This window comes from Aethalodelphis obliquidens, unplaced genomic scaffold (assembly GCF_003676395.1).
Source record: "Aethalodelphis obliquidens isolate GAN/ISIS:26980383/991018 unplaced genomic scaffold, ASM367639v1 scaffold14, whole genome shotgun sequence".
Classification (NCBI taxonomy): Eukaryota; Metazoa; Chordata; class Mammalia; order Artiodactyla; family Delphinidae; genus Aethalodelphis; species Aethalodelphis obliquidens.
This window is the reverse complement of record NW_020837958.1, coordinates 33173717-33199793: the sequence shown is the minus strand read 5'-3', so window position 1 is coordinate 33199793 and position 26077 is coordinate 33173717. Positions and strand designations below refer to the sequence as shown.

At 46.3% G+C, this 26077-nt stretch overlaps 1 protein-coding gene across 13 annotated transcripts in view; it reads left to right on the top strand.

Annotated features, from left to right (window-relative positions):
* MICAL2 (microtubule associated monooxygenase, calponin and LIM domain containing 2) overlaps positions 1-26077 on the top strand; it is a 219427-nt gene that overhangs the window by 59045 nt on the left and 134305 nt on the right. The window contains exons 1-2 of one of the 13 annotated variants that reach the window (XM_027115367.1): positions 21952-21958; positions 23962-23973. The exons of 11 other annotated variants lie outside the window; for them this stretch is intronic. In XM_027115367.1, coding sequence (XP_026971168.1) covers positions 23964-23973 — 10 coding nt within the window. In that variant the 5' untranslated portion in view covers positions 21952-21958; positions 23962-23963. Of the gene's footprint in view, positions 1-20672; positions 20826-21951; positions 21959-23961; positions 23974-26077 lie in introns of those variants that run through there. One more of the 13 variants, XM_027115368.1, reaches the window with a different exon arrangement.

The following is a 26077-nucleotide window of genomic DNA, read 5'->3' as shown; positions in this document are numbered from 1 at the left end:
CTCATGTGACTAATGACTGTTGAATTGGATAGTGCAGCTCTAGGCTTTTCCTCATACTTGTCACCTTGTAGTCGCAAGATGGCTGCTGCAGCTCCAGCCATCATGTCTGGTTTTGAGGCAGGAAGAAGGTAGAAGGGGCTGCTTAAGCTACATACATTGCTTTATCACATACACAAAAGTGTTTCCAGAAACCCCATTAAAATATAAGCTCCTTGGGGGCAGGAGTTTTTGTCCTTATAGTCTCTGCTGATTTTCCAGCCCCTAGAATAGTAACTAACGAATAGTACATATTTGTCACGGGTTGAGTCCTTCAGAAGTAGATGCTTAGAAGGTGTTTGGGGTGCAATATGTTCATTAGTAATCAATACCTGTGAAAGGAATGGGGGAGGGAAGCAGGAATGGGCAGAAGAAGCCAAGCTATATAAAAGAGAACCAGATGCCTGTGGGTTCAAGCAGCTGAGTCTTTTCCTGCTTGGCCTTTTAGCCAGTGAGTTTTGCAAGAGACAGGGGTGGGAGGCCACACAGACCTCAGTTGATATAGGATGATCAGCTGTGAGCTACCAGCTCTCTCTATAACATGTTTAACATATACACCAATGCAAATAGTGTATTGTAGAACATGTATAGTTATAGATAGTGTATTATAGAACATGTATAGTTATAGACATGTATATTTAAGGGGAGTAAGTTGTAAATTTAATAGTATATACACGAATTCTTTTATTATATATTAAATTATATTACATAAAAAACTATTTACCTTAAACTTCTATGCAGCTTCTTGGGAAGAAAACCCGAACGTGTTTTAACTTCAGAGCCTTCAGCTGTATGGAACGTATTTCACTGCCACCTGGCATATCCCACACCTCCTCTTATGCGTCATGGTCTTAAGAGATATAGGGTAGCGAGCTATCACCAAAGGTTCATCAATGGGAATTCAGCAGTGGGAAGATTTTTATTCTCAGATCCTTTCTTCAGAGAGAGCTGTCTAAATCTAAGGAACATACCTGGGAAAATTCTTTTATGTCCAAATCTGCAGAAGTCCAGAGAAGTTCCTTTACCCCTTCTAGTTAGCATGCCAGTGTTTACCATGCAGCTGTGCGTCGTTCTCTCTGCTTTAAGGAAGCGATCTTTTCCATTTTCTCCCTCTTTCTTTTTCCCTCTCTCTGCCTCTGTCTCTGTTTCTTTCTTTGGTATTCCTAATGTTTCCCTTTTTTTACTGTGGTAAAATATGTATGACATAAAATTTGCCATTTTAACCATTTTAAAGTATATAAATCAGTGGCATTAATTACATTCTCGATGTTATACAACCGTCACCATTTTCTATTTCCAAAAATTTTCACTGTCCCAGATAGAACCTCTGTACCCAAAGCAATAACTCTCCAGTCCCTGCCCCCTTCTCCCTAGCCCCTGGTAACCTCTGATCTAGTTTCTGTCTCTATAAATTTTCCTATTCTAGATATTTCATGTAAGTGGGATCGTATAATATTTGTCTTTTTGTATCTGGTTTATTTCACTTAGCATAGTGTTTTCAAGGTTCATCCAAGTGGTAGCAAGTATCAGAACTTTATTCCTTTCTTTTTTCCAATTTTAGTAATATGTTTATTTAACTCAGTTTATCAAAAATATTTTGATATGGAATCACTATAAAAGTTATTAATAGGATATTTTAGATTTTTGTACTAAGACTTCAAAATCTGGTGTGTATTTACCCTGTTAGTACATCTCAATTTGGATGCTAAATTTTAATCAGAAATACTTAATCTGTATTTAGATTTCATAATATTTACAGTTAAAAAAGTAGATTTACATGTCCAACTCATTTCAGTCATACTTAGTTTCCCACTAACTGAATTGAGTCTGGGTTTATTTTTTAATTGTGGTAAAATATATAACATTAAATTTACCATTTTAAGCATTTTTCAGTATGCAGTTCAAGTGTACATTTACACTGTTGTGCAGCCAAAACACCATCCACCTCCCAGACTTTTTTCATCATCCAAACTGAAACTCTACCCATTAAACAATAATTTCCTACTCTCCCCTCCCCTGAACCCCTGGCAAGCACAATTCTACTTTCTGTCTCTGTGAATTTGGCTACTCTAGGTACCTTATATAAGTGGAATCATACATATTTGTCCTTTTGTGACTGGTTTATTTGACTTAGAATAATGTCATCAAGGTTCATCCATGTTGTAGCATGTGTCAGAATTTCCTTCCTTTTCAAGGCTGAATAGTATTTTGCTGTATGTACATACCACATTTTGTTTATCCATTCATCCCTCTCTGGACACTTGGGTTGTTTCCTCCTTTTGGCTTTTGTGAATAATGCTGCCATGAACCTTGGTATACAGTATCAGCTCAAGTTCCCGTTTTCAGTTCTTAGGGGCATATACCTAGGAGTGGAATTGCTAAGTTATATGGTAATTCTGTGTTTAACTTTTTGAGGAACCACCAAACTGTTTCCACTTACTCTTATTTTTAAAACTGCCATCCCTGGGGCTTCCCTGGTGGTGCAGTGGTTGAGAGTCCGCCTGCCGATGCAGGGGACACGGGTTCGTGCCCCGGTCCGGGAAGATCCCACATGCCGTGGAGCAGCTGGGCCCATGAGCCATGGCCGCTGAGCCTGCGCGTCCAGAGCCTGTGCTCCACAACGGGAGAGGCCACAACAGTGAGAGGCCCGCGTACCGGAAAAAAAAAAAAATTGCCAACCCTGAGTTAAATTGTTCACAGTTATTAATTCATTCAAAAAATCATTTGGAATGTCTACTACGTGCCAGGCACCAGGGATATAGCAGTAAAGAGAGCAGATAAAATTCCTCCCTTCTTGGAGTTTACATTCTTAGTGAGAGACAACAAATAAATATACGTGGCGTGAGTGTGCATACCTCTGTGTGTGTGTGTGTGTGTGTGTGTATGTGTGTGTGTGTGTGTGTGTGTGTGTGGTAAACTGCTAGGGAGAAAAAACAAGGTGAGGGCAATGTGGGTGCCCCGACCAGAGGTGGGTTACTGTTTTATATCGGATGCCCTAGAAAGGCTTCTGTGAGACGGTGACATTTGAGCAGAGACCTTAAGGAAGTGAGGCATGAGCATGTGGCTCTTAGAGGGAAGAGAATTCTAGACAAAGGGAACAGCAACAGGCGTAGAGATGCTGACAAGCGAGCATGCTCAGTATATTCTCCAAACAGCAGGGAGACCCATGCAACTAGAAAGAGCCAGGCCGGGGTGGTAAGACACGGGTCCAGGAAGGGAATGGATCCAGATCGCATGGGCCTTGGAACAACTGGAAAAACTTTGTCTTTTACTCTGAATGAGATGTAGGGCTACTGGAGGCGGTTGAGCAGAGTCACGTGATCTGACCTCCTCACGGAGGGACTTGCAAAACCTTGGAGATGAAGAAAGGAAAGGTATACTAGAGTCTCTCCCTCTGTGAATAACAGCTCTCTCAGGCCTAAGGAATTTATTGCATCCTCTGCTCATCCTGTCTTAGAAGAGCTGCTTGCTCTTTCACCACAGGCCAGCAGATTAGGGACAGGCTGAGACCAGCCTTGCTGCCCAGGCAGGGTTATTCCCATTGAAAGTCTTCCTGGAAGGGAAAAAGTCCTCCCGAATATCCGCAGCACCTAACACTATGCAAGAATGAGTAGATCCCTTAATTTACTCTTTTCTCTCTGATTTAGCGACTGCTATCCAAGTGCCAGTCCTCTGGGCACCAGAGGAGGATGACAGCAGAGAAGGCCCCTGCACTCGTGGAGCTTTCCATCTGGTCCAGGGAGAATAGAAACAGACAAAGATAACTTTATCATGTCATCCCAAGAAGGTCATAAACAGGGTATTATGATAGAAAGAACCAGGGGAGGGGAGTTGATTCTAGACAGAGTGGCTGGGAGGTGACATTTAAGCTGAGATCTCTGAGTAAGAAGCAGCCAGCTGGTAAAGAGCATGTTCAGCGAGGACAGTAAGTGCAAAGGCCCTGAGGTGAGAAAGCTCTCGGCCAGCTGGAACAGGCAGCAGGGCAGCCAAGAGGGGCCTGGAGGGGAGTGAGCAGGGGAGTCCATGGTAGGAGGTGAGGTTGGGTGGGGAGACAGGAGGCAGATCACTGAAAGGCCTTTCATGTAGTCCATTCTAACAAATTTAGGTTTTATTCTCTCTTTGAATACCAGCTCCACTGCTTGCTAAGTAGTATGACCTTGCCTCTTGGAGCCTCTGTTTGTTCATCTGTGAAATGGGAACAATAATAGTTATAGGGCTGGAATGAAGGTTATACGCCAAATGCACATAAAGCATTTAAAGTGCCTCGTAGCTGTTAATTACCTCCTCTCCTTCTTGAAGCTCTCCTATTGGATTTGTGACACAACTTTTTGGACACATTTTTTTAAAGTCATCTTCATGCTCTTTCTCCTTTTTCGCTATATGTACTCAGTGTCCTCCAAGGGCTTGTCTTTGACTCCTTTTTCTTCTGCTGGGTGTGCTTTCTGGGGGAAATCTCAGCTACACTCAGCTGTCACCGCTCTCCTTGGCCATGAAGACGACTCTCTACTTTTGTATCTGTGGCCCTTACCTGTCTCTTGAGCCCCATGACCCCACTTAGGTCCCTTAAGACATCTTCAGGATGCCTGTTGGACACCTTTAAACCACATTCACCATCTTCTTTCTGAAACCTGCTTCTCTTCCTCTGTTTCTCTAAATCCTGAAAGCTCAATCCTACAAACAATCGTGGACTCCCATCTGCTTTCTTCCCCCAGTCGCTGCACCTCCCTTTGCAATTTTATTCATATCCATCCCCTTCTCTCCATTGCCACTGCCTGCACTTCGGTGGAAGCAGCAGTCTCTTACCCAGGTGATGGCAGAACACAGCTCTGAAGTTTCTTTTGCCTTTTCCTCCTGTCCAGTCCAGCTGCTGACCCCCCCAGAGTTGTCCTTCCGAAGCACAGATCTGATTGTGGCTCTTTGCTCACATTCATGGCTCCCCAGTGCCTTGCACAGCAGTTCCTCCTCCAGGCTGGCCTGGTGTTCTGTCTGATCAACCCATCTCCTACCTTGGGTTCCAGACCTCCCTTCTCACATGCCCCATGCTGGCCACACTCCCTCCTTGCTCTCAGCCTCCTGTGCACCCTGCCTCTGGCCAGCATTCCACCACTGCAGTCCAGCCACAGAGCAGCCCCTTCTCAGAAACCTCAGCCTCTGTGGCTCCAGCAACTTCCATCTCCCACCTTCAGCTCGGTGACCCATCCCCAGGGTCACAGCTCGGAGTCTGCGACCACCTGGTACTGCTCCACCTAAATCCTCCTTTGAAATGCTCCTCTCTAACCACAGCTCTGAACTGCTGCTTCTCTCACTGTGTGCCTCTCACAAAACCTGTTGCCAACCCGGGTTTCCATCCTCAGTCAACTCCTCCCTTTTCTGTCCATCTGTCAGCCTAGCCTCCCCTGGCCTTCACTTTCTTGCCCATCCTGGCACCTGTGTTCTGTCTTTGTAGCCGCGTTCAGCAGCTTCTCAAAGGCCCGACTTCAGGTCAGCCCAGCCTTAGGAGATCTGACATTCACTCTGCCCCCATCCTCAAGGCTGCCGGACTCCGCTAAAGTAGCAGAGCCCGAGACGGGAGGGTCTCGGTACCAAGTTGTGAGAACTCAGTGCTGAACATCTTAGTGCTGTCAGGACAGCCTTTTAAGAAAGTCTAGCCAGTTTTCTGTCTAAGTTGTCCCCAGCCTTTATCTCCCTCTCTACCTTTCAGCCCCTCCCCTTTAAGCAGCTGTCCTACTTCTCAGGAAAACCACTGTCATCAGCTCTGTTTCTTCTTTCCTTCTTCTCAACCAAATTCATGAGCAAGATAATCTCTGTACTCCTTGCTTCCTGGCTTCACCTCCCTCTCACTTCCAACCCGCTGTGGCTTCATTCTGCTGTGCCAGTAGAAATGCTTTTTTGGGGGTCACCAGGGGCCTAAGAGTTAGCCAAGACTATGGCTGCTTTTGCATCCTCGTCTACTTGACCTCTTTCAGACACTGGACATGGTAGATCACTATCTCCGTGAAACTCTTCTCCTTAGAGAGGCGCCTAGGTGTAGCCCATGACCCCTGGTCCTTGAGGGAGGGGAGAATGTAGGTTATGTTCCTTTGCAAGGAATTGTAAACCTGAGTATTGACAGGTCCAAACTCTGCCTGATTTTTCATATTTTCTTGGCAGGAAGCTTTTCCATAAAGAGCACGTCATTGACCTTTTTTCTGCTGCTGAACTCAGCGACAGGTATGGTGGCATGGATTTATGCTGCCTTCTTGTGCTGTAGGAGCCTCTTGTCTTTTTCCCTAATAGATTTACTCTCGGGCTCCAGATCATATCAGATGACATGGTTCATTAGAATTTAGCTGTACATCATAACGCTACAAAGCTCTTCTGCTTGCAAAGCAATTTTACATCCAGTATCTCACTGGAGTCTCACAGTAACTCTGTGGGGTAATATGGGCTGGCATGATCATCCCTACTTTCCAGAGGAGGAAACTGATGCTTAATTGGAATAAAGGACTCGCCTGGAATTTCACAGCGATAAGTGGAAGAATGCAAGAATGTTCAAAACCAGCAGTCCCATATGTTGTTGCCAGTTGTTTGACCTTTGTTTGAGGACTTCAATACAGACAGTGACCCTCGGAAAGATGTAAAATCCATTGTGTCTCCAACCACATCATTTCTTTAACACTTAGTATTGGGTGTTAAGGATACAGAGATGGCTCAGACATTATTCTTACCTTTATTTTCAAAAGAAATTTTACCTGAAATATTTAAGATAAACAACAGCATTACTTAGTATTTATGAACTGATGATTTTAGAACTTCACATTTGAATGTTTGCTTATTAGAGGGTCTCAGTTAATATGCTGATGCCATGAAGCTCTTTTGATGGATGTAATAGTTTGAAATTTTGGATTAAAGATGGCACTTGCAGGCTTATATCAGATTTAGTATCTAATTTATTTTGTTTTCTTTACACAGATTCAAAATAGGGTTTCAAGTGAAATAGCTTTTAACAGCCTGCTTTGCAATCTCTCCAATTACAATAATCCAGAAACTTGACATGTAGTAGATAGATGTGTCCAATTTACTTTAAGATTCAACTTTGAAACCAAAATTTTCTAATCTGTTGAATGAAGGTAATATTTACCCTGTTCAGAGAGCTGTAAGTAGGAAGTGAGTCATAGTAGCAGGGGGCCTGTAACATTGTAAACCTTCAGCAAATGGTCACTGTTACTGTTCTGGCCTACAGCTTGAAGGAAAGGGTTGACAACTGTCCCCCATGCTAAGGATTCTGGCAGTGCTGGTGTGATATGGGTTTTGTTTGTTTTTTGTGGTTGCATCCTTTTTTTCCCTTTATTTTCTTAGAGCAGTTTTTGTTTCACAGCAAAATTGAGGGAAAGGTATAGAAATTTCCCATATATCCCCCATCCCCACACATGCGTAGCCTCCCCACTATCAGCATCCTGCACCAGAGCGGATCATTGTTACAGTTGATGACCCTATGATGTGATGACACATCAAAATCACCCAAAGTCCGTAGTTGGACTTAGGGTTCATTCTCAGTGTTAAACACTCTATGGGTTTGGGCAAATGTATAGTGTCATGTATCTTTTTACTGCCCTAAAACTCCCCTGTGCTCCATCTATTCATCTTGCCTTTTCACCCCACTCCATCCTACTCCCCTGGCAACCACTAATCTTTTTTACTGTCTTCATAGTTTTTTGACATTTCTTTTCCGAAAGGTCATATAGTTGGAATCACACAGTAGGTAGCCTTTTCACACTGGCTTCCTTCACTTAGTGATAATGCATTTAAGGTGCCTACATGCCTTTTTATGGCTGGATAGCTCACTTCTTTTTAGTGCTGAGTAATATTCCACGGTCTGGGTGTACCACAGTTTATCCATTCCCCTGTGAAGGACATCTTGCTTGCTTCCAAGTTTTGCAATTATGAATAAAGCTGCTATCAACATTCATGTGCAGGTTTTTGGACATAAGTTTTCTTCTTCTTTGGGTAAATACCAAGGAGCTTGATTGCTGGATTGTATGGTAAGAGTGTGTTTGGTTTTGTAAGAAACTGCTAACCTATCTTCCAAAGTGGCTGTACCCTTTTGCATTCCTATCAGCAGTGAATGAGAGTTCCTTTTGCTCCACCTCCTCACCAGCATTTGGTGTTGTCAGTGTTACGGACTTTGGCCATTCTAATAGATATGTAGTGGTATCTCCTTGTTTTAATTTGCATTTCCATGATGACATATGATGTGGAACATCTTTTCGTATGCTTATTTTCCATCTGTAGTGTTACAAGGTTTTCGTTTTTTTTTTTTTTTTTTACAAATTTATTTATTTGTTTTATTTTTGGCTGTGTTGGGTCTTCGTTGCTGTGCGTGGGCTTTCTGTAGTTGCAGCGAGCAGGGGCTACTCTCTGTTGTGGTGCACGGGCTTCTCATTGTGGTGGCTTCTCTTGTTGCAGAGCACGGGCTCTAGGCATGCGGGCTCAGTAGTTGTGGCACATGGGCTCAGTAGTTGTGGCACACGGGCTCTAGAGTGCAGGCTCAGTGGTTGTGGCGCATGGGCTTAGTTGCTCCGCAGCATGTGGGATCTTCCCGGGCCAGGGATCGAATCCATGTGCCCGGCATTGGCAGGCGGATTCTTAACCACTGCACCACCAGGAAGCCTGATACAAGGTTTTTTAATCTTTAAGAGTCTGTGAACTTGGATAGGGGGGCAAAATCTTTATTTTCACTAACCTCTAACTGAAATGTAGCATTTCCCCCAATCATGAATCTGGCAGCAAATCTACCTTAGGAGTGCCTGTGATTTGTCACCAATAGAAATCACAGATATTTTCACTTATCCTTGCAGTTGTAGATATCTCAATCTCTGGTTTACACTTATTACTATTTGGAAATTATATTAGGCCTTAGACCTGCAGCTAGATCTCATCATTTAATATATTATTAGATATGTTAAATGTGTTAACATTTTATCTTATGCATTTAAAGGTATTATTCTGAGAAAGTGTCCATAAGCTTCCCTGGGTTGCCAGAGTGACCCAGGGCATAGAAATGGTCAAGGACCCCTGGTCTGATGTCACAGACTTGGGAACTAGGGACCAAGAGCTGTGTAGGGCCTGCCTGTGTGCAGCAGGGGGTGGTGGAATGTTGGGAAGAGCCTGGGAGGGACCTGGGTCAAATCTCTGCTCCTTCACTTATTAGTTTACAATCCTGGGCCAATTACTTGAGTGGTTTGAGCCCCAAATTCCTTATCTGTAAAGCAGCAATATTAAAACATACCTTACCGGCTTTGACACACATATAAAGAATCATTTCTAGCACATAGGAAGTCTTCAGAAACATAAATTACCCTCTCCCTTCCTCTCTGCTCTGTTTCCTCTTGTGTGACGTGAGAGGTCTTAGTAGAAGGCCTCTCTTAAATTTGTTGTGATCCTGCGTCTTTCTTGTTATCGAGGCCAAACCAGATAGTCCATTGCTGTGGAGTCAGAGCTGGTGTCTTCATGCCCCATGGCATTGCTAGTCTCCTTTCCTGGAGCAGCAGGGAGAACCAGCGTCCTCAGACCTTTCCCGGCCCTTCCGCTGTCCACCTTGGCTTTCCCTGGCTCCCCTCCAGGCTGAGCTCATGGGTTAAGAATGCATAGGCCGAGCTGCTCCCTGAGCGCCTGAGAGAGGGCCGATGGTGGAACATGTTCTAAGAGCATTCTCTCCACTTCATGTCTGGGACCGCTGATAGCAGACCTGGGAAACCCATTAATCATCATCCTCAGTGGCTCAGCAGACCCACGACCACTCTCCCTGCTTCTCCATCTGTTGTTTCAAGCTGACTGTTCTTAGATGGAAAAAATGTAGCCTATTGTTGCCTTGGTGAGAAGGTGCTAAAGTGACAAAACACTTCTCTGTACAGGAAGTGAGGAGTATGCGGGGAAGGTGGCTCGATGCCATCATGGAACCGTACCCTGCTCCTTTTTTTTCTTAATTAGGCTCTGAATCAAAAAAGGCTTTATGGTCACTGGGTTCAGATGACACGTATTGTGGTTTCGTTTTTCGGTTGTTGAACTGTGCTGGGCCTTGGAACCATGTTCTAATCAGACCCAATTTTCAGAGTAGGTGAAAATGTATGGTGTGCCCAGCTGAGCGCTGCTCTATGCGTTAGAATGATTGCTAGATGGGCACCAGTGGGCACCCACTTGGAGCACAACAGGGGAGGACCATCACCCATACTCTACATGTCCTCCTCCCTGTCGCAGACCAGATGTGGAACCTCCACTCCAGCTCAGAGCCCAGAACTAACCACCTCTGCTCGCCATAAGCCTGCAGGAGAATTGAGTGTGACCGAGTTTCTGAGACTGAGCTGAGCCAGGAGGGGCTGATGGTGTGTCTTGTCTCTTAAATATCACTGGGAAGATGCTGGCTGGGGACTGTTGAGGTGAGAGGGGCCTTCCTGCCCCAGCACGTAGGAGAGTTAGGTACACCAGGGGCTCCACTGAGATAGACGGCCCTCTAGGCTCTCACTTCTTCATGCCAAGAAGTGAGAGAGTGGTGTGGGTGTGGTGCTGTGCCTGAGAGCATGGTCTTTGGGTTCAGACCAACCTGGGTTTACATCTCATTTTTAGCTGTGTGACCTCTGGCATCTTACTTAACCTCTCTGGGCCTCCATTTCCTCACTTGCAAACTGGGGATAATAGTACTCAGCCCACAGGGTGATTGTGAGACCTACATAAATTAATATATGTAGAGCACTTAAAATAGTGTCAGACACAGAATAAGTTATTGCCTTGGTGATTATTACTGTTTGTCAGGGTGAACGGGACCTGAACAGTGAGGATCTTTATCCCTGGCTGCCTCCCTTCTTGGGAGCTGTTCCTTGTTCTCCTTTCCCCCAGGGGTTAAGTTTGGGTGTCTGTTTCCCAGAGGAGGGAGGGCTCCACTACGGACTCTAACCACTGAACTTACTGCCCATGGAGGCTGCAGAGTTGGTGCTCCCGGCTTCTCTGAAACTCCAGCCCAGGAGAGGTGAACTGGGGACAGCGCCAGCCTCCAGTCTGTCGGCAGGGCACCTAACTCCTGAATGTCCTGCCCTTTTATCTGTCCCAGAGAATGTCTGACATTTGGGTTTTGTGATGAAATTGTCTGGCCTCCCTGAGAGGTTTCACAAATAGATTCCAGACATTGTAGTAAACCAGGCCTTTCTGTATTTTTACTAAGACAAGAATGAGCTTGGGGCAATAATTTCTGGGATCCCTCTCTTCAGTCTTCTGGGGGAGGGGGATTGGGGTGGGGTTCACTTTGGCGGTTAATAGCAACAGTGGTAACTAACCCTTAGTGGGCCCTGTTGTTTTCAGTTCCGCCTTCAAGCCTTAGGGACTGATGAGGTTCTCTCCATCTCTCAGCCTCTAGGTGCTCAGAATCTCTCCAGTTAGCTGAGTCTCCTGAATCTTCCTGCCTTAGGAGTTTGCAGAGCTGGAGGGGAGGAAGTGAGGCTTCACGTGGCCTAGAAAGTCATCAAAAAGCTGACGGCCACAGGAGGGGCTCCTCACCTACCACCCCCAAGATTCCTCCTATTTATTTGAGGTGCTGGGCTCACAGCAATGATTAGCTTCAGTTCAACACATACATATACTTTGTGTCATGATGGCGGTGTTCTAGAGGCTGGGGATAAAGCAGTGAGCACTCCAGAAATGATTGCCGCTAGAATAAAAACCATTGCTATTATCTAGTGCTGGAGGGCACAGAGAAGAAATATGCCTCACTTCCCCGGTCCTAGAGCCCTTTTCCACACAGAAGGCCCTCCTTGCCCACATCCCTTCCCCTTGTTCTAAGCTTCTCATGCTTCCTTTCAGTCCAGATGACAGTCTGGCCATCTCCGAGCCTCCCCCTGCTGGGGTGGTGGTGGAGGGTGGAGTCTGAGCCTCCCGGCAGCTCTCTGACATGTGCAGATGTCATAGGTACCAATTCAGTGGATGAGCACATTGAGGCCAGAGGAGACCAGGGCCCCCAAGTGCAGGAGCCCTGCCAGTCTCAGTGCCAGTTCTTAGTGTTCCTTGACTGCATGGCCATGCTCAGCTCTCCACGGGGAGGCTACGAGGATGGCCCAGCCCATATAAAGTGTGAAAGGAGAAGCTGTAAGACCTCTGGAAGCCTGAGTGAAACTGGGCTGACACCCCTGTACCCTGGCAGGCTTCCTCTAAACTGCTTCACATTGAAGCCCAACCCCGCCTGCGGTCACATTTCCACACCACCACCAAAGACGTGGAAATTCTGTACCTCCTTCAGCCTAACCCGGATGCCTGCCAGGCACATAGTGGGTGCTTAGCACAGCTGCCCTGGAACTAGAAGTGGGCCCAGTGGCTCTGACTGGGGCCACGGTTCCTGGAGCCGTTAAGGGTTTCCTTTCTTCTTTACTTGGGAGGGAGGTGGAGGCCCTCTAGCCAGCGGCAGGGGGAGGCTCTCCTTTATGGGATTAACTGGGACCTGCACTTTTGCTGGAAACTGTGGGAAGCGTGAAGAGCTCTCAAGTGCTTACAAAGTGGGTTTTGAAAAACAAACCTTGCCTACACAGGGATGAAGCAGAGGTTAGACATGGCTTTTTTGGAGGTGGGGTGGGGCTTAGCTGAATAACAGACTAGAAGGAACTCTGTAAGCAGGTCCATAAGCTTGTCTAGAGAACAATATGCACTCCGTATTGAGTAGATTTATGGTAACAACTATCATTTGTAAAAACGCTTTATAATTTATAAAGCCCTTTTTACATGCACTGTATGTGTGTGTAAATACTATATGTAACCTTCCCATTTAATGTTATTGAACACACACACACACACACGCGTGCACACACACACACACACACACACACCCCTCTTCATTCTGTCTGTCACATAGTGGAAAGAACCCGGGCTGGCTTGCAGTTTCTGGGCCTCAGTTTACCCATCTGCAAAATGAGATGATTGGGGGAGCCCTGACTGGGAGAGATGGTACAGGGATGTGACTGTCGCTGGCTCGGTGCTGCGTAGGAGTGTGGAGAGCAGGAGCTGGTTGGCTCTGAGAGTGCTGGGCAGTTCAGGGGTGCCCGCTGCAGGTGGTGGGAACCCTGGGCATGAGCTAAGGGGAGGTTCTCTTCTGGAGCCACCGACTCAGAAGGGGGGATTTGCCTTTTCTTGGAGGCGGGCAGGAGAGGCTTAGGCCCCAAGGCCCGTGGGCACTGTACCCAGGCTGCCCTCTCAACCTGTCCTCAAGGTGATCTGATGGGGTCGCTGCTCCACCACCATGCTAATCCTCATCAGGTAGAGTCTCTGAGGGATGAGTAGTGTTTCTCCTCAGAGAATGGGAGAGAGCCGTGATGACTTATGCAGAACCCAGACTCAGAGAGCAGAGGTGGACGGTGCTTCCCTGCTCTCCGCCCAAGAGCATCATCTCTGCCGTCCCCCTCTGCTCTCCTCCGCTGGGGGGATCCAGGTCCTCTTGTTCCTTTGTTTGTTTTCCTCTGTCTTACTCCTGTTCCATTTATCTTCTTCCTTCCTCTCTTTAATCCCATGGAGCTGTTTTCTTTTTAATTGTAAAGGGTTTTTTGTTTCTTGTTCCCTGTATAAAACATTGATGAGTTAACTGATTTCAAATTCAAGCGGGAACCATCTCTAAATTTTATTTTTGAATTATGTGCTTCAGTTTTTTGTTTTTTTTTTCTTTAAATAATTAGTGACACATCCTGGCCCTGGCCCTCTCCAGCAGTGTGGTCTTGTGTCTCCATCTGTACAGTGGGGACAGTAATGCCCCTCAGAGGGTAGTAGTGGCTTACTGAGTGAATAAATGAAGTCCAGACAGTGGCAAGCCCCCAGCCCTTCCATTTGAATTACCCCAAAGATGTGTTGATCGTTACTGAGTAGACCCAGGCGAGGGCTTTGGTTTTTCTGTATCTGACTCAAGATTGACTCAGATACTGTGGTTTTGAGGGCTTTGTTTCAGGAGTTACTTGGGCTGGAATCAGCCCTGGGTCAGCAGCTGCTGGTAGAGGTGACTAGGTGTCTCCCGATTGTGGATGAGTTGTCTGTCTCTGTCTTGCTCCTCCGGTGGCTGCCTCCCTGAAAGCCTCAATGATTCCCACTGTCCGCGTGGGTGGGCTTCCCAGGGCCCCCTCCCCTGGTCTCCCTGTTTTCCCTCCATCTCTCTTTACCAGGTACCTGCCTCCACTCCCCACTTGCCCCATGCCATCCCATGGGGTAGACGGGTTGCTGGTGGGCAGGGACTGTTCTCGAAAGGGAAAGGAAAAGCTTGAGCTGCCAGCATCCCCAGAAGTTGTCTTTTCTGCCCTCTGACCGTTGTTTAGTGTTGCCTTTTGTCCCTCTGTCTCCACCGTTCATAAATGTGGGTGAGTGAGCCCCTTCTTCTTTCCTCTAGATCTGTGCTGTCCAGTATAGGTGCCACTAGCCACGTGGCTTGGACATGTGACATGTGACAAGTCCAAACTGAGATGTGCTGTAAGTGTAAAATACACACCTGATTTCAAAGACTTAGTATGAAAAAAAGGTTGCATAATAATAGCTTATTAGTACTTTTCATATGGATTACATGTTGAAATAATAATATTTTAGATATATTGAACTAAATAAATTACATTATTAAAATTAATTTTACTGTGGCTACCTGATAATTTAGAATTAAATGTGTGGCTCACATTATATTTCTGTTGCAGTGGTTCTTAACTGGTGGTGATGTTGCCTCCCCAGGGACATTTGGCAATATTTAGAGACAGTTCTGATTGCCATGCTTGGGGGAGAAGGTGATCTAGTTGGGAAAGGCCAGGGTTGCTGCTAAGCACCCTGCAATTCACAGGACAGTCCCCACCCCCAACTACAAAAAATGATGCAGTCCAAAATGTCCATCGTGCCAAAGCTGAGAAACTTGGTTCTATTGGACACTCTTACCTTGGATGATGTAGTCTTGTCTTATGGGCAATGACTCCAAAATCAGAGGCCCTAGGCATAGTAGAAAGAGCATAAATGGCCGGTGTCAGATACCTGCAACCATGGGCAGGTTAGTTAACATTTCAGAGCCTCCATTTCCTCATCTGTAAAATGAGCATAATGATAATACCCACTTTATAGGTTTCCAGCTAGGATTAAATGAGATCGACATGTACCATACCTGTTACATAGTAAACCGCCACTAAATAGAAGTTACTATTATTAAAAAACCTGTATCTTTTACTCTCTGGATCAACTATGGGGATTTCTCCATGCCTCCTGGATTTTTCTATGATACCTGACACTCAACAACTTGGAAACTAAATTCATAATTTCACTCTTCCTCTTCCCTCCCACTCCCTAAATGTATTCTTCTTTCTGACTTTCAGTCTTAGTTCACGCTGGCACCACCCTCCCAGTCTTAGAATCTGAGTCAGTTTCACTTCCTCCTTCTACCCTCTCAAACCTGAATTTATAATTTGTTAACCTCTCTGGGGTAGGTATGTCTCCTCCACCCCACCTCTCCGATCCCACCTAGCAGGACCTCTTCACCCAGCCTGAGAGTGGCTGCCTTCTAGGTCCTGCCTCTGCTCTTTCCTCTTCCCTCTGTGTGTGGTTAGTGAACTCCATCTTGCTCAGAAACCCTCAGTGGTTTGTTGTTTTGTTTTGTTTTTGCTGAAGTGGGAGTACCTGTGGGCAGGAAATGTGACATGCCCATCTCCTAGCCCATTTCCTTAGTACCCAACGTGACGCCTAAGAAAAGGTGTTCCTTGAGTGTTTTCTGAATGAATGAATGACCAAATGTATGATAGATATCCTTTTCTCCTTGGTTTATTCTTGATAGGATCAGGTACTACAGGGAGCTAGGAGAGTGGTTTCCAAATGCCTTATTTTCCTTTTAATAGTTCAGCAGAGCATAACCCATGACCTCATCTACCTCTTTGCTCCCCCTCTACGCCCCCCACAACCCACCCAGTGTTTAAGCTGGGGAAGCACTTTGTTTGTTCTACCTGGAGGGTTACAGCCATGACACAATACATCCAGATCCCGGAAATCCCACCTTCCATATGTGGACTTCCTCAGCCAGCCTGAGGGGTGATGCCACAGTCCTTCCACTGGTCCAGGCCTGCCTCCAGAGAGCAGGTGCCCTAGATGCCCAGGCATGCCTTCCTTTTGGTGGCAGAAAGAATTCCCAAGCAGCTCCCAGCAGGCTGAGAGGAGAGGCTTTCCAGAAACATGTCCTTAAAGATGCTCTGATAAAGAAAACATAGTGTGTTCTTTGGCAGGTTGTAGACATGGGTGGGCAGGATGGTGTAAGTAACATTGGAGTCTCCCAATGTCTAGACACTGTGATCTATTCACAGTTTTGAAAACACTTTAATTACAAGCCACTTTATACTGTAAAGTGACCCACTTGGAAGCTGTCAAGAGCCTCCGAGTAAGTCTACTCACTTCTTTTGTAGCAGTTGCAAACGGAGTCAAAACTGTATTACACTGGTGAGAAGGGGTTCCCTGGACTGGAAGGCGTGTGAGATGCTATAGCCTTCTAAACGTAAATACACTAGGGTTTGTCTCCTGGAGCTGGTGATCCACATTGGGATATGGGACTTTTCTGTATAGCCGTCTTCTGTGGGTTGGGTACCAGATGTATATCCCACCTCCAGGAGGTGGATCAAGGTGCGACTGACCAGATGGATTTTCCCTTGGGAAATGTTAAGATTTGCTGTCACCTCTAGCTTTGTCACATCTGACGTTGTTCCCTCTATCTGAGCCTAGCTATTTCATCGGTAAATATGAGAAAAGCCCCATATACTGCATATATTAGATCATAATGTCTTCCCTCCACTTTTGACAAGTCGAAAGACACTTCACTGCCCATTAGCGTGTCTAATCCGCTGCAGACAATCTGTGTACATACTAACTTGAGATAATCCCAGGTAAAATAAGCAACAGTGGTAGTTAATAGTTTGGGCCCCAGATTTGAAAGTTGGACCCCTTGGTTTGAAATTTAGCTTTGCCTCTTACCAGATACATGCCTTTGAGCCGTGGGACCTTAGCTTCATCAGAAATGGGGAGAGAAAATAGTTCCTGTCTCATAAGTTAGTTTCTGACTCATTTAATAAGATACTATATGTAAAGCCCCTAAGACAGTGTCTCAGTAAATATTGGCCATGACACTTCCGTTAGCCTCTGTGTGCATCCTGATTTGGGGTAAAGGCATGATTTGATGCATTTCTTCATTTGGCAAATATTTCATGGCACCTCCTATGGGTCAGGGACTATTCTGGCCCCTGTGGATACAGCATGAGTGAGGGAGAAAAGGCCCCTGCTTTGGTGGAGCTTACATTCCAGAGGGAGAGACACACAGTGAACTAGTTAATAAATAAAAAAGAGCTTTAGGGTTGTGATAAGCACTGTGCAGAAAATAAACAGGGAGATGTGTTGGATTAAACGGGGTGGGGCTGGGAAGGTATCACCGAGGAATGTGATGTTAGGGCTGAGACCTGAACGCAGAGATCTTCGGGAGGGCATCCCAGGAGTGGCAAGGGGAACCCATCTGAAAATGACCTCTGGGCTCTCATGAATATTTTCTTGGGCCCCCTAAGGGGAAGGCAGCGGTAGGGAAGGAAGTGTCAGACAGGATGATCTAAGCCAGCGGTTGACAAAAATGTCTAAAATATTTACTATCTGGCTCATTACAGAGAAAGCGCACTGACTTGTGATCTAAAGTCCCTTCCAGGTCAGACGGTGCACGTACCTGTGAGCTCAGGGGGCACAGGGCAACTCGCCAGTGCAGGGGACAGCAGCCCGGCTGCCTCTTGGGTGCCCAGGCTACAAGTGAGGTTCATCCACTTGCTGAAGATGCCCTGATAAAGGCAGTATGCCTGCCCCAAGGGATGCAAACCACTCCCAGCCTTTGAACTGGTGGGATCGCAGCATCCGTATCCCTGGATGGACTGGACCACATCTCTTAGGGATCCAAATGCTGATTTCATTCTAGGACTGCTCCTCAGGAAGAAGGGAGGGAGGAGAGGAGCTGTCAGCCACTGCTATTGTTTATTGACTGCTTCTCCTGTGCTAGGCTAGGCTCTTTTGTGAACAATTCTACAGTTTACTAATTCCATCCCCATAACAACTGTAGTTGGTAGGCAATACCCTATTCCTCTTTTAGGGTTGAGGAAACTGAGGTCAAGAGAAATGAGTGTAGTAAGCTGCTGTGCTCGAAGGCACACAGCTGGCAAATGGCCTGCCAGCTTCAGAACCTGTCCCTTACTTCGCTACCCATATATGCTGTTTCTCGGTGGCGTTCCATCCAAGGGCTGGTAAGTCTTGACCTGTTTGCATGCCTGAACTAGGGCATGCTTAGACCCCTCAGCCATATTCATTCAGCACCTGCCTATGGGGCTAGAGACCCTACAAAAGGAGAATAAGAAGGAGGCCAGCACATCCTTACAGCATATTCATAGGTGTATTCTTACCTGCTGCCTCCTTCTTGGGGAATATGCCAGGGCTCTTGGAGGGGTGGTTAGCTGGTCCCGATATGGCTGTGGAGTGGCAGGGGTGGCCTTGTGCTCCTTGGGCTCTCAGCCCAGCTCTGAGCTGGCTGCAGAAACAGCTGCTGGGCTCAGGTAAACAGTCTCTCCTTTGCTGACCTCAGAGCAATAGGAGTCGGTGAACGTGGAACGAACACCTGGCCTCTTCTCATGCAGATCCGTTAGCAGGCCCACAGTGGCCTTTCTGTAGAGGCCAGCCTGGGACAAGGCTGCTGCCCCCTGATAGGGTCAGCCTTGCCTGTGGCCATGAGTGGTCATAGGATGAGGTGGCACCAGTGGAGGAGTCTCACCAGGGAAAGAAAAGGGGCCAGAAAGGGGCAGCGGGCCCTAACGCTTGGGAGAAAAGTGGCAGCGAGGGCAATGTAAAAGAAGGAGCCAGCTGCCAGAGTCACGAGGATCTGGTAGTGAGTCCTGGCTCTGCCTTTTATTAGCCCTGTGATCTTAGGCCAGTGTAACACTGTGGATCTGAGTTTGTGCTCTGGAGCTAGAAGCCTGCGTCTGAATGCCAGTTCCTCCTTCCTACCTGCGACGTGACCTTGGGCACTCCAGTTAACCATTATGTGCCTCGGTTTCTTAATCTTGGGTTATTGTGAGGTTTGAGTAAGTTAATACATCTGAAGCACTTAGGTCAGTGCTTGATACAGAGTTAGGCTTCAACAAATGCCAGCTCTATTCAGTCACAGCACCTCTGAGTCTCAGTTTCTTAACTGTATACCAGGAAAAGCAAGGCCACTTTCACTATGGAAATGAGCTGGTTGATTTAAAGAAAGCATCTGCTGCAGGTCTGGCATACGTGAGATACTTGGGAGATGCTTCTCCTGACATCAAGTGGCCCCCAGTCTTGGCACTTGTTGAGTGGAAATGTTTGACATTGGATGGATTTTGACAGCTGCTGGTCACAGCCCTGGCTGGGTTCTCTGGGCTGGGAAAGTGTAGGTGGGTACTCAGCCTGTGTTCTCCTTTCTCATTGGATTGAGTTACCCATGACGTTGGCCCCTTTCAGAAGTCACTAAGTCCTGGATGGGAAGGGGTGTCTTGCCATTGCTGTAGTTTTCCTACTGAATCCTGCCAGCCTGCTGCTGTCACTGCCACCACACCGGACTGGTCCACCCAGGGCCTTGCTGAGTACTCTCACCTCCCTTTTTTCTAATCATCACTGAACACTTAACCTGGGTCAGGCTAGTTGCTTGGGATGCAAAAGCGAGCCAGACATACCTCTACTTTTGAAGAGGTCACAGGAGGTCAGATAGACACACTTGAAAAAGAATTAAAAATCACTAAGAAATGGAGCAATGGAGGGTGTGGGGATTCCTCACTTGCCACCTCCCTCTCCCTAACTCCCTGCAATGGTCTCTAGAGCAGTGGTTAAAGGCAGGAAGGATTCCTGGAGCCAGGCACCTGGGTTTGAATCCTGGCTCCAGCACTTAAAAGTTACAGCTGTGAAATTGGCAGGATGGGTGTGCGTTGTTGAGAATAAAGGACTCTGAGTGCTGGCTATTATCATTGTGATGTTTAAAAGCAAAAGTTCACTAAGTAACTGAAAAGAAAGAAAGTGATAAATATGAACTTGTGTATCTTTCTGGAGGCTAGATTGTTCCTGTATCTTAGCTCTACTTTTTTCTCTACATATGGATTAAAAAACCTAGAGGTTTTTTATTTTGGTTTTTTTTTTACATCTTTATTGGAGTATAATTGCTTTACAATGGTATGTTAGTTTCTGCTTTATAACAAAGTGAATCAGTTTATACATATACATATGTTCCCATATCTCTTCCCTGTTGCGTCTCCCTCCCTCCCACCCTCCCTATCCCACCCCTCCAGGCGGTCACAAAGCACCGAGCTGATCTCCCTGTGCTATGTGGCTGCTTCCCACTAGCTGTCTATTTTACGTTTGGTAGTGTATATATGTCCATGACACTGTCTCGCTTTGGCCCTAGAGTTTTTAGCTTTGAATATAGACTCAGCCCATCTCAGAAGTCTCTTTCCCTTATTTCTCCTAAAGGAATGTGAGATTCCTCCACACCCTTTTTTCGGGGCGGGGCTGGGGGGTGCGTCTTAGAAGGGCCTGTGGCTTCTGCTCTCCCAAAGGGAGGAAAGGGAGTCAAGACAGCTGGCTGGTCAAGCCCTCCCCTGTGACTAGAAGCTCCTTGCTGATAACAGTGTACACCAAAATGTCAGCACCAAAGCCCAGGGACAAGAACTCACCAGGTCCACTAAAGAAAGACCATTGATGGGGAGAAAACCGATACTATAAGAAGCAACACGTATTGTACATTGTCACAGCAAATGGTATGTTTAGATGTGTACATTTTTTGTATGTAAATTTTACCTGAAAAGAAAAAACTTGAATAATGTATTCCTTTTTTATTTTTTATTGAAGTATAGTTGATTTACAATGTTGTGTTAATTACTGCTGTACAGCAAAGTGACTCAGTTATACATATATATATATTGGGTTGGCCCAAAAGTTCGTTTGGGTTTTGCTATAACATCTTATGGAAAAACCTGAACAAACTTTTGGGCCAACCCAATACATTCTTTTTCATATTCTTTTCCATTATGGTTTATCACAAGATATTGAATATATTTTCCTGTGCTGTACAGTAGGACCTTGTTGTTTATCCATTCTATATATACCAGTTTGCATCTGCTAATCTCAAACTCCCAATCCATCCCTCTCTCATCCCCCTCCCCTTGGCAACCACCAGACTATTCTCTATGTCCCTGATTCTGTTTCTGTTTCATAGATAGGTTTGTGTCATATTTTAGATTCCACATATAAGTGATATCATATGGTATTTGTCTTTCTCTTTCTGACTTACTTCACTTAGTATGATAATCTCTAGTTGCATCCATGTTGCTACAAATGGTATTATTTCATTCTTTTTTATGGCTGAGTAGTATTCCATTGTATATATGTACCACATCTTCTCTATCCATTCATCTGTCGATGGACATTTAGGTCGTTTCTATGTCTTGGCTATCGTGAATAGTGCTGCTGTGAACATAGGGGTGCATGTATCTTTTTGAATTATAGTTTGGTCTGCATATATGCCCAGGAGTGGGACTGCTGGATCATATGGTAGCTCTATTTTTATTTTTGGGGGGGAACCTCCATACTGTTTTCCATAATGGATGCACCAATTTACATTCCCACCAACAGTGTAGGAGGGTTCCCTTTTCTCCACACCTTCTCCAGCATTTGTTATTTGTAGACTTTTTTTTTTTTGTGGTACGCAGTCCTCTCACTGTTGTGGCCTCTCCCATTGCGGAGCACAGGTTCCGGACGCGCAGGCCCAGCGGCCATGGCTTATGGGCCTAGCCGCTCCACGGCATGTGGGATCTTCCCGGACCAGGGCACGAACCCGTGTCCCCTGCATCGGCAGGCGGACTCTCAACCACTGCGCCACCAGGGAAGCCCTGTAGACTTTTTAATGATGGCCATTCTGACCTGTGTGAGGTGGTAGCTCACTGTAGTTTTGATTTTAATTTCTCTAATAACTAGTGAAGTTGAGCATCTTTTCATGTGCCCATTGACCATCTGTATGTCTTCTTTGGAGAAATGTCTCTTTAGGTCTTCTGACCATTTTTCAGTTGGATTGTTTTTTAGTTGTTGAGTTGCATGAACTATTTTGTATATCTTGGAAATTAAGCCCTTGTCAGTTGCATCATTTGCAGTATTTTTTCCCATTCTGTAGGTTGTCTTTTTGTTTTGTTTATGGTTTCCTTTGCTGTGCAAAAGCTTGTAAGTTTGATTGGGTCCCATTTGTTTATTTTCATTTTCATTTCTATTTTCTTGGGAGACTGACCTATGAAAACATTGGTATGATTTATGTCAGAGAATGTTTTGCCTATGTTCTCTTTTAGGAGTTTTATGGTGCCATGTCTTATGTTTAAGTCTTTAAACCATTCTGAGTGTATTTTTGTGTATGTTGAGAGGGTGTGAAGAACTTTAATAATTATTGAACTCTAGTTAATTAGATTTGTATCCTGAAGTATTTGGGAAGGAATGTACTGATTCAGCAATTTCATTGAAATGCACCAAAAAATAAGCTAAATTGATGAATGGGTAGAGAGGTGGATGGATGAATAGATATATGATAAACCAAGGAGACTAAAATCTAATCATAGAATCTAGGTGGTGGGTATTTGGGTGTGCACTAAAATGCTTTCAACTTTTCTATTTATTTGAAAATCTTTATAATAAGATATTGCAAAAAATATTGTAAAGCTACTTGATTGAAAACAGGGGAAAAAAATCCATCATAGAAAAATATACAAGTAGATGCTTGGAATATTTACAAACGTTTAAAATGCTGGAAGGCTGGATGTTAATATGAAGAAAAATAAAACTAGTCCTATGTATTTTCTGCAATATATTCCCCTTTTTGTATTATAAAATAGCCATATATATATATATGAATGTTGCAGGCAGAGTGCAAAGCAAGCGAAAAGACCCTGTGTGTGCTTAGGGAGACCTTTACGGCTGGAGTGCAGAGAGGGAGGGCAGTGGGTAGGAGCTGAAGACAGAAGGGAAATTGGAGGGCAGTGTCATGTAGGGTCTTTTTTTAAAATAAATTTATTTATTTTATTTTTGGCTGCGTTGGGTCTTTGTTGCTGCACGCGGGCTTTTCTCTGGTTGCGGCGAGTGGGGGGGTACTCTTCGTTGCGGTGCGCGGGCTTCTCATTGCGGTCAGTTCTCTCATGGGCTGTGTCCTGGAGGGACCCTTTCTTGACCAAATCTGTCCCTTCCACAAATGTCTCCAGTAGTCACAGGTGGTCCCAAACCATCTAGCATTCTCGGTCTCTGTTTCCCTTTCTCTAGTTCCCAACCAGAGAGCCTCCTGAAGTTTGGGAACAGGAACCTTCTCTTGCATCCTCTGCCATCCCACAGAGCGGTCTCAGTGGTCTTACCTATCTAGTTGAGGAGGGAACATGCTAACACTACCACACAAGGCCCAAGGTAACCTGGAAGAATTTATATAGGATTGTGATTTCAAGTACAAACTCTGGGATCCGAGGTTAGTTGTCAACCTAGTCCTGTGACCACGGTTAAGTCATTTAACCTTCCTAAACTCCAATTTTCTCATCTGCCAAACGGCGACGAATTATGCCCGGTTCAGGGTTATTGTAGGAAGGAAATGAGGTGCCTGTGTTACAAACTGTGCTTAGCACAGTTCTTGCACAGTAGAAGCAGGCAGTAAGTGGGAGCTCTGAGTTTTATTATTGCTATTATCAATACTGTCACTACTCTTGCTCTTCCCAATATGGGATGGCCAGGCACGTGCAAAGGTGGGACAGAGTTGGCACTGTTGATGACATACTTTGGCATCTGAAATGCAAGGAGTTGTGGGCTGCTGATCTCTTCCGTTGGTGGGGGAAATTCCTGGGAACTCATGCCTTAGATGGGGGGGAGATACAGGAGGTATGAACAGCACCCAGAGGCAGGAAGCACAGCCTTGATGATTGTACTTCTGACTCCCAAACAGGGGGTCCAATCTGAGTGTACTCACAAGGCCCAGGGACAGGATGTTTGCAAATGAAACTGTCCCTGAAAATCCAGACCCCGTGGTCACTGGTTATAGTTGCTCATACAAGGGTTAGAGCACCGGCTCAGGCTGAAAGGGAGGGACAGAGAGGAATGGAATGTTTCTCAGAGCAATTCATATTATTGTTTTGAGAGCAGGCAGGGAGGACAGGATATCTTTCTTCATTTCCTCTCTGTAAATTTCTGAGGTTAGTAAGTGGTGGTAATTGTTACCCAGAAATAACTGGGTGTGACCCAGATACAGGAGAGTCAGACCAGGGCAGGGCCGTGTCAAGTCAGATGAGGGTTGGCTCCTCACCAGAGTGGCCCTTGAAGTTGCTGTGAAGAGTCAGGTCACAGAGATTTCTCCATTCTCGGCTCGAGCCGCAAGTGGGCTGCATCTCTCTTAAGCCCTCCTTACTTAGCACTGTGAGGCTGTGAGGCCAGGCCCCCGGATTAGCATGTGGAAGGCACCTAGGACCTGATGACTCTGTCCTGCGATTCTGAATGAGCTGTTTTTACTTGTGGTAACCCAGTAATAGTCAGGGCCTTCCTGCCTGGGTTTAGATAAGTGGCCTGCCCTAAGAGCTGGTGAGCCTGCAAAGCCACGCCAGGAAACGCGAGGGCACGTCCCTGGAACCAGAGCACTGCCCGGGGAGCTGGCCTGTGGGTCAGCATGCCGGGAGGGCTGCCGCTACCAGGGAGACGACACCACACGTGACCTTGTGTCACTCAGCTCGCTTCCAGGTCTCCGGAGGCACTAGAGAGGCTGCCACTGTCCGTGCCCAAACCACCACTGCTGTGGCACCTGACTGAGTGGCTTCCGAGGACTTGCAGGGGCTCTAGCTTCGTCCAACCTATAAATTTCCATCCCAGGGAAGCTCAGCTCAGACGCAGGCTCAGGCCTTCCATGCAGAGGCCCTGTGCACTCAGACTGAACACAGCTCCATTCAGGAGGCCCACGTGTGCTGGCTGCAGGGAAGGAGCGAAAACTGGCCTCCCTTCATCCTGACCGCACCCCCTGTGGTCCATCCTCCTGGTTAGACAAGCAGTTCAGAGCACAGGCTTTGGACCCACACTGCCTGGGTTCGTGTCCAAACTTGACCACTTCCTCATTAGGTGACCCACCTTAGAGCAATTTCTGACCCTCTTTTGCCTCCATTTCTTAGCTCAAATATGGGGGTAGTAACAGTACCTGGAGCAAGTTGCCTAACTTTTCGATGCCTCAGTATCCTCACGTACAAAGTGGAGACGGTGATGACAGTTATCTCACAGATAGGGCAGCTGGAAGGATGAAATACATGAAATGATTAGGACAGTGCCTCGCAAGTAGAAAGTGCTGAGTGTGGTATAGTTTAGATCCTATAATCATCCTTTTCAGTGAGGTGCAGAGCCTGGGTGAGTGAGCTTGTGAATGGCAGACCCTGGTCTGCCAGCTGCCTGCAAGTGCTTGCTGGCTTTTTCTGCCCCACCCCACTGGGCTGTCTGCACATGGAGCCCCCAAGGAAACTGGAGGCAGAATTCAGAAGTGGAAATCAAGCCTCCAGACGGCTAACCCTGGCTTAGCCCCTGCTCCACTCAGCGGCTCCCTCCGGGGACCGATCCTTCTAGCATTCCTGGCACCAGTCCCAGCACACCTACCCACTTAGGGGTTGGAAGATGCACCGTGTCACCAAGAAGTGGGTAGTGCTTGTAGGGCTCCCCTGGGAGAGCACAGGGGTCCTGTGTGAGCTGGGGCTGCCCCAGCCCTGTGCCTTGACAGTGGGTGAGGCCCCTCATCCCCTCTTCCCAACCTTTGATAAATAAAGAGATGATCTTTCCATGTGGTGTTTGTCTCTCTCCACGAATGTGGAGGTCTAAGCACTGCCAAGCTTATCTATACAGTGGACTTCCTGCTGGTGTTGGATCTGCCCTGCTCCCCACTGCGTAATAAATTTATGTCGCCTGAGCACACAGATCTGCTGACATCCGTGATCCTGGTGGCCTTGGCAGACTCCAGCTCCCCCAGCCTGGG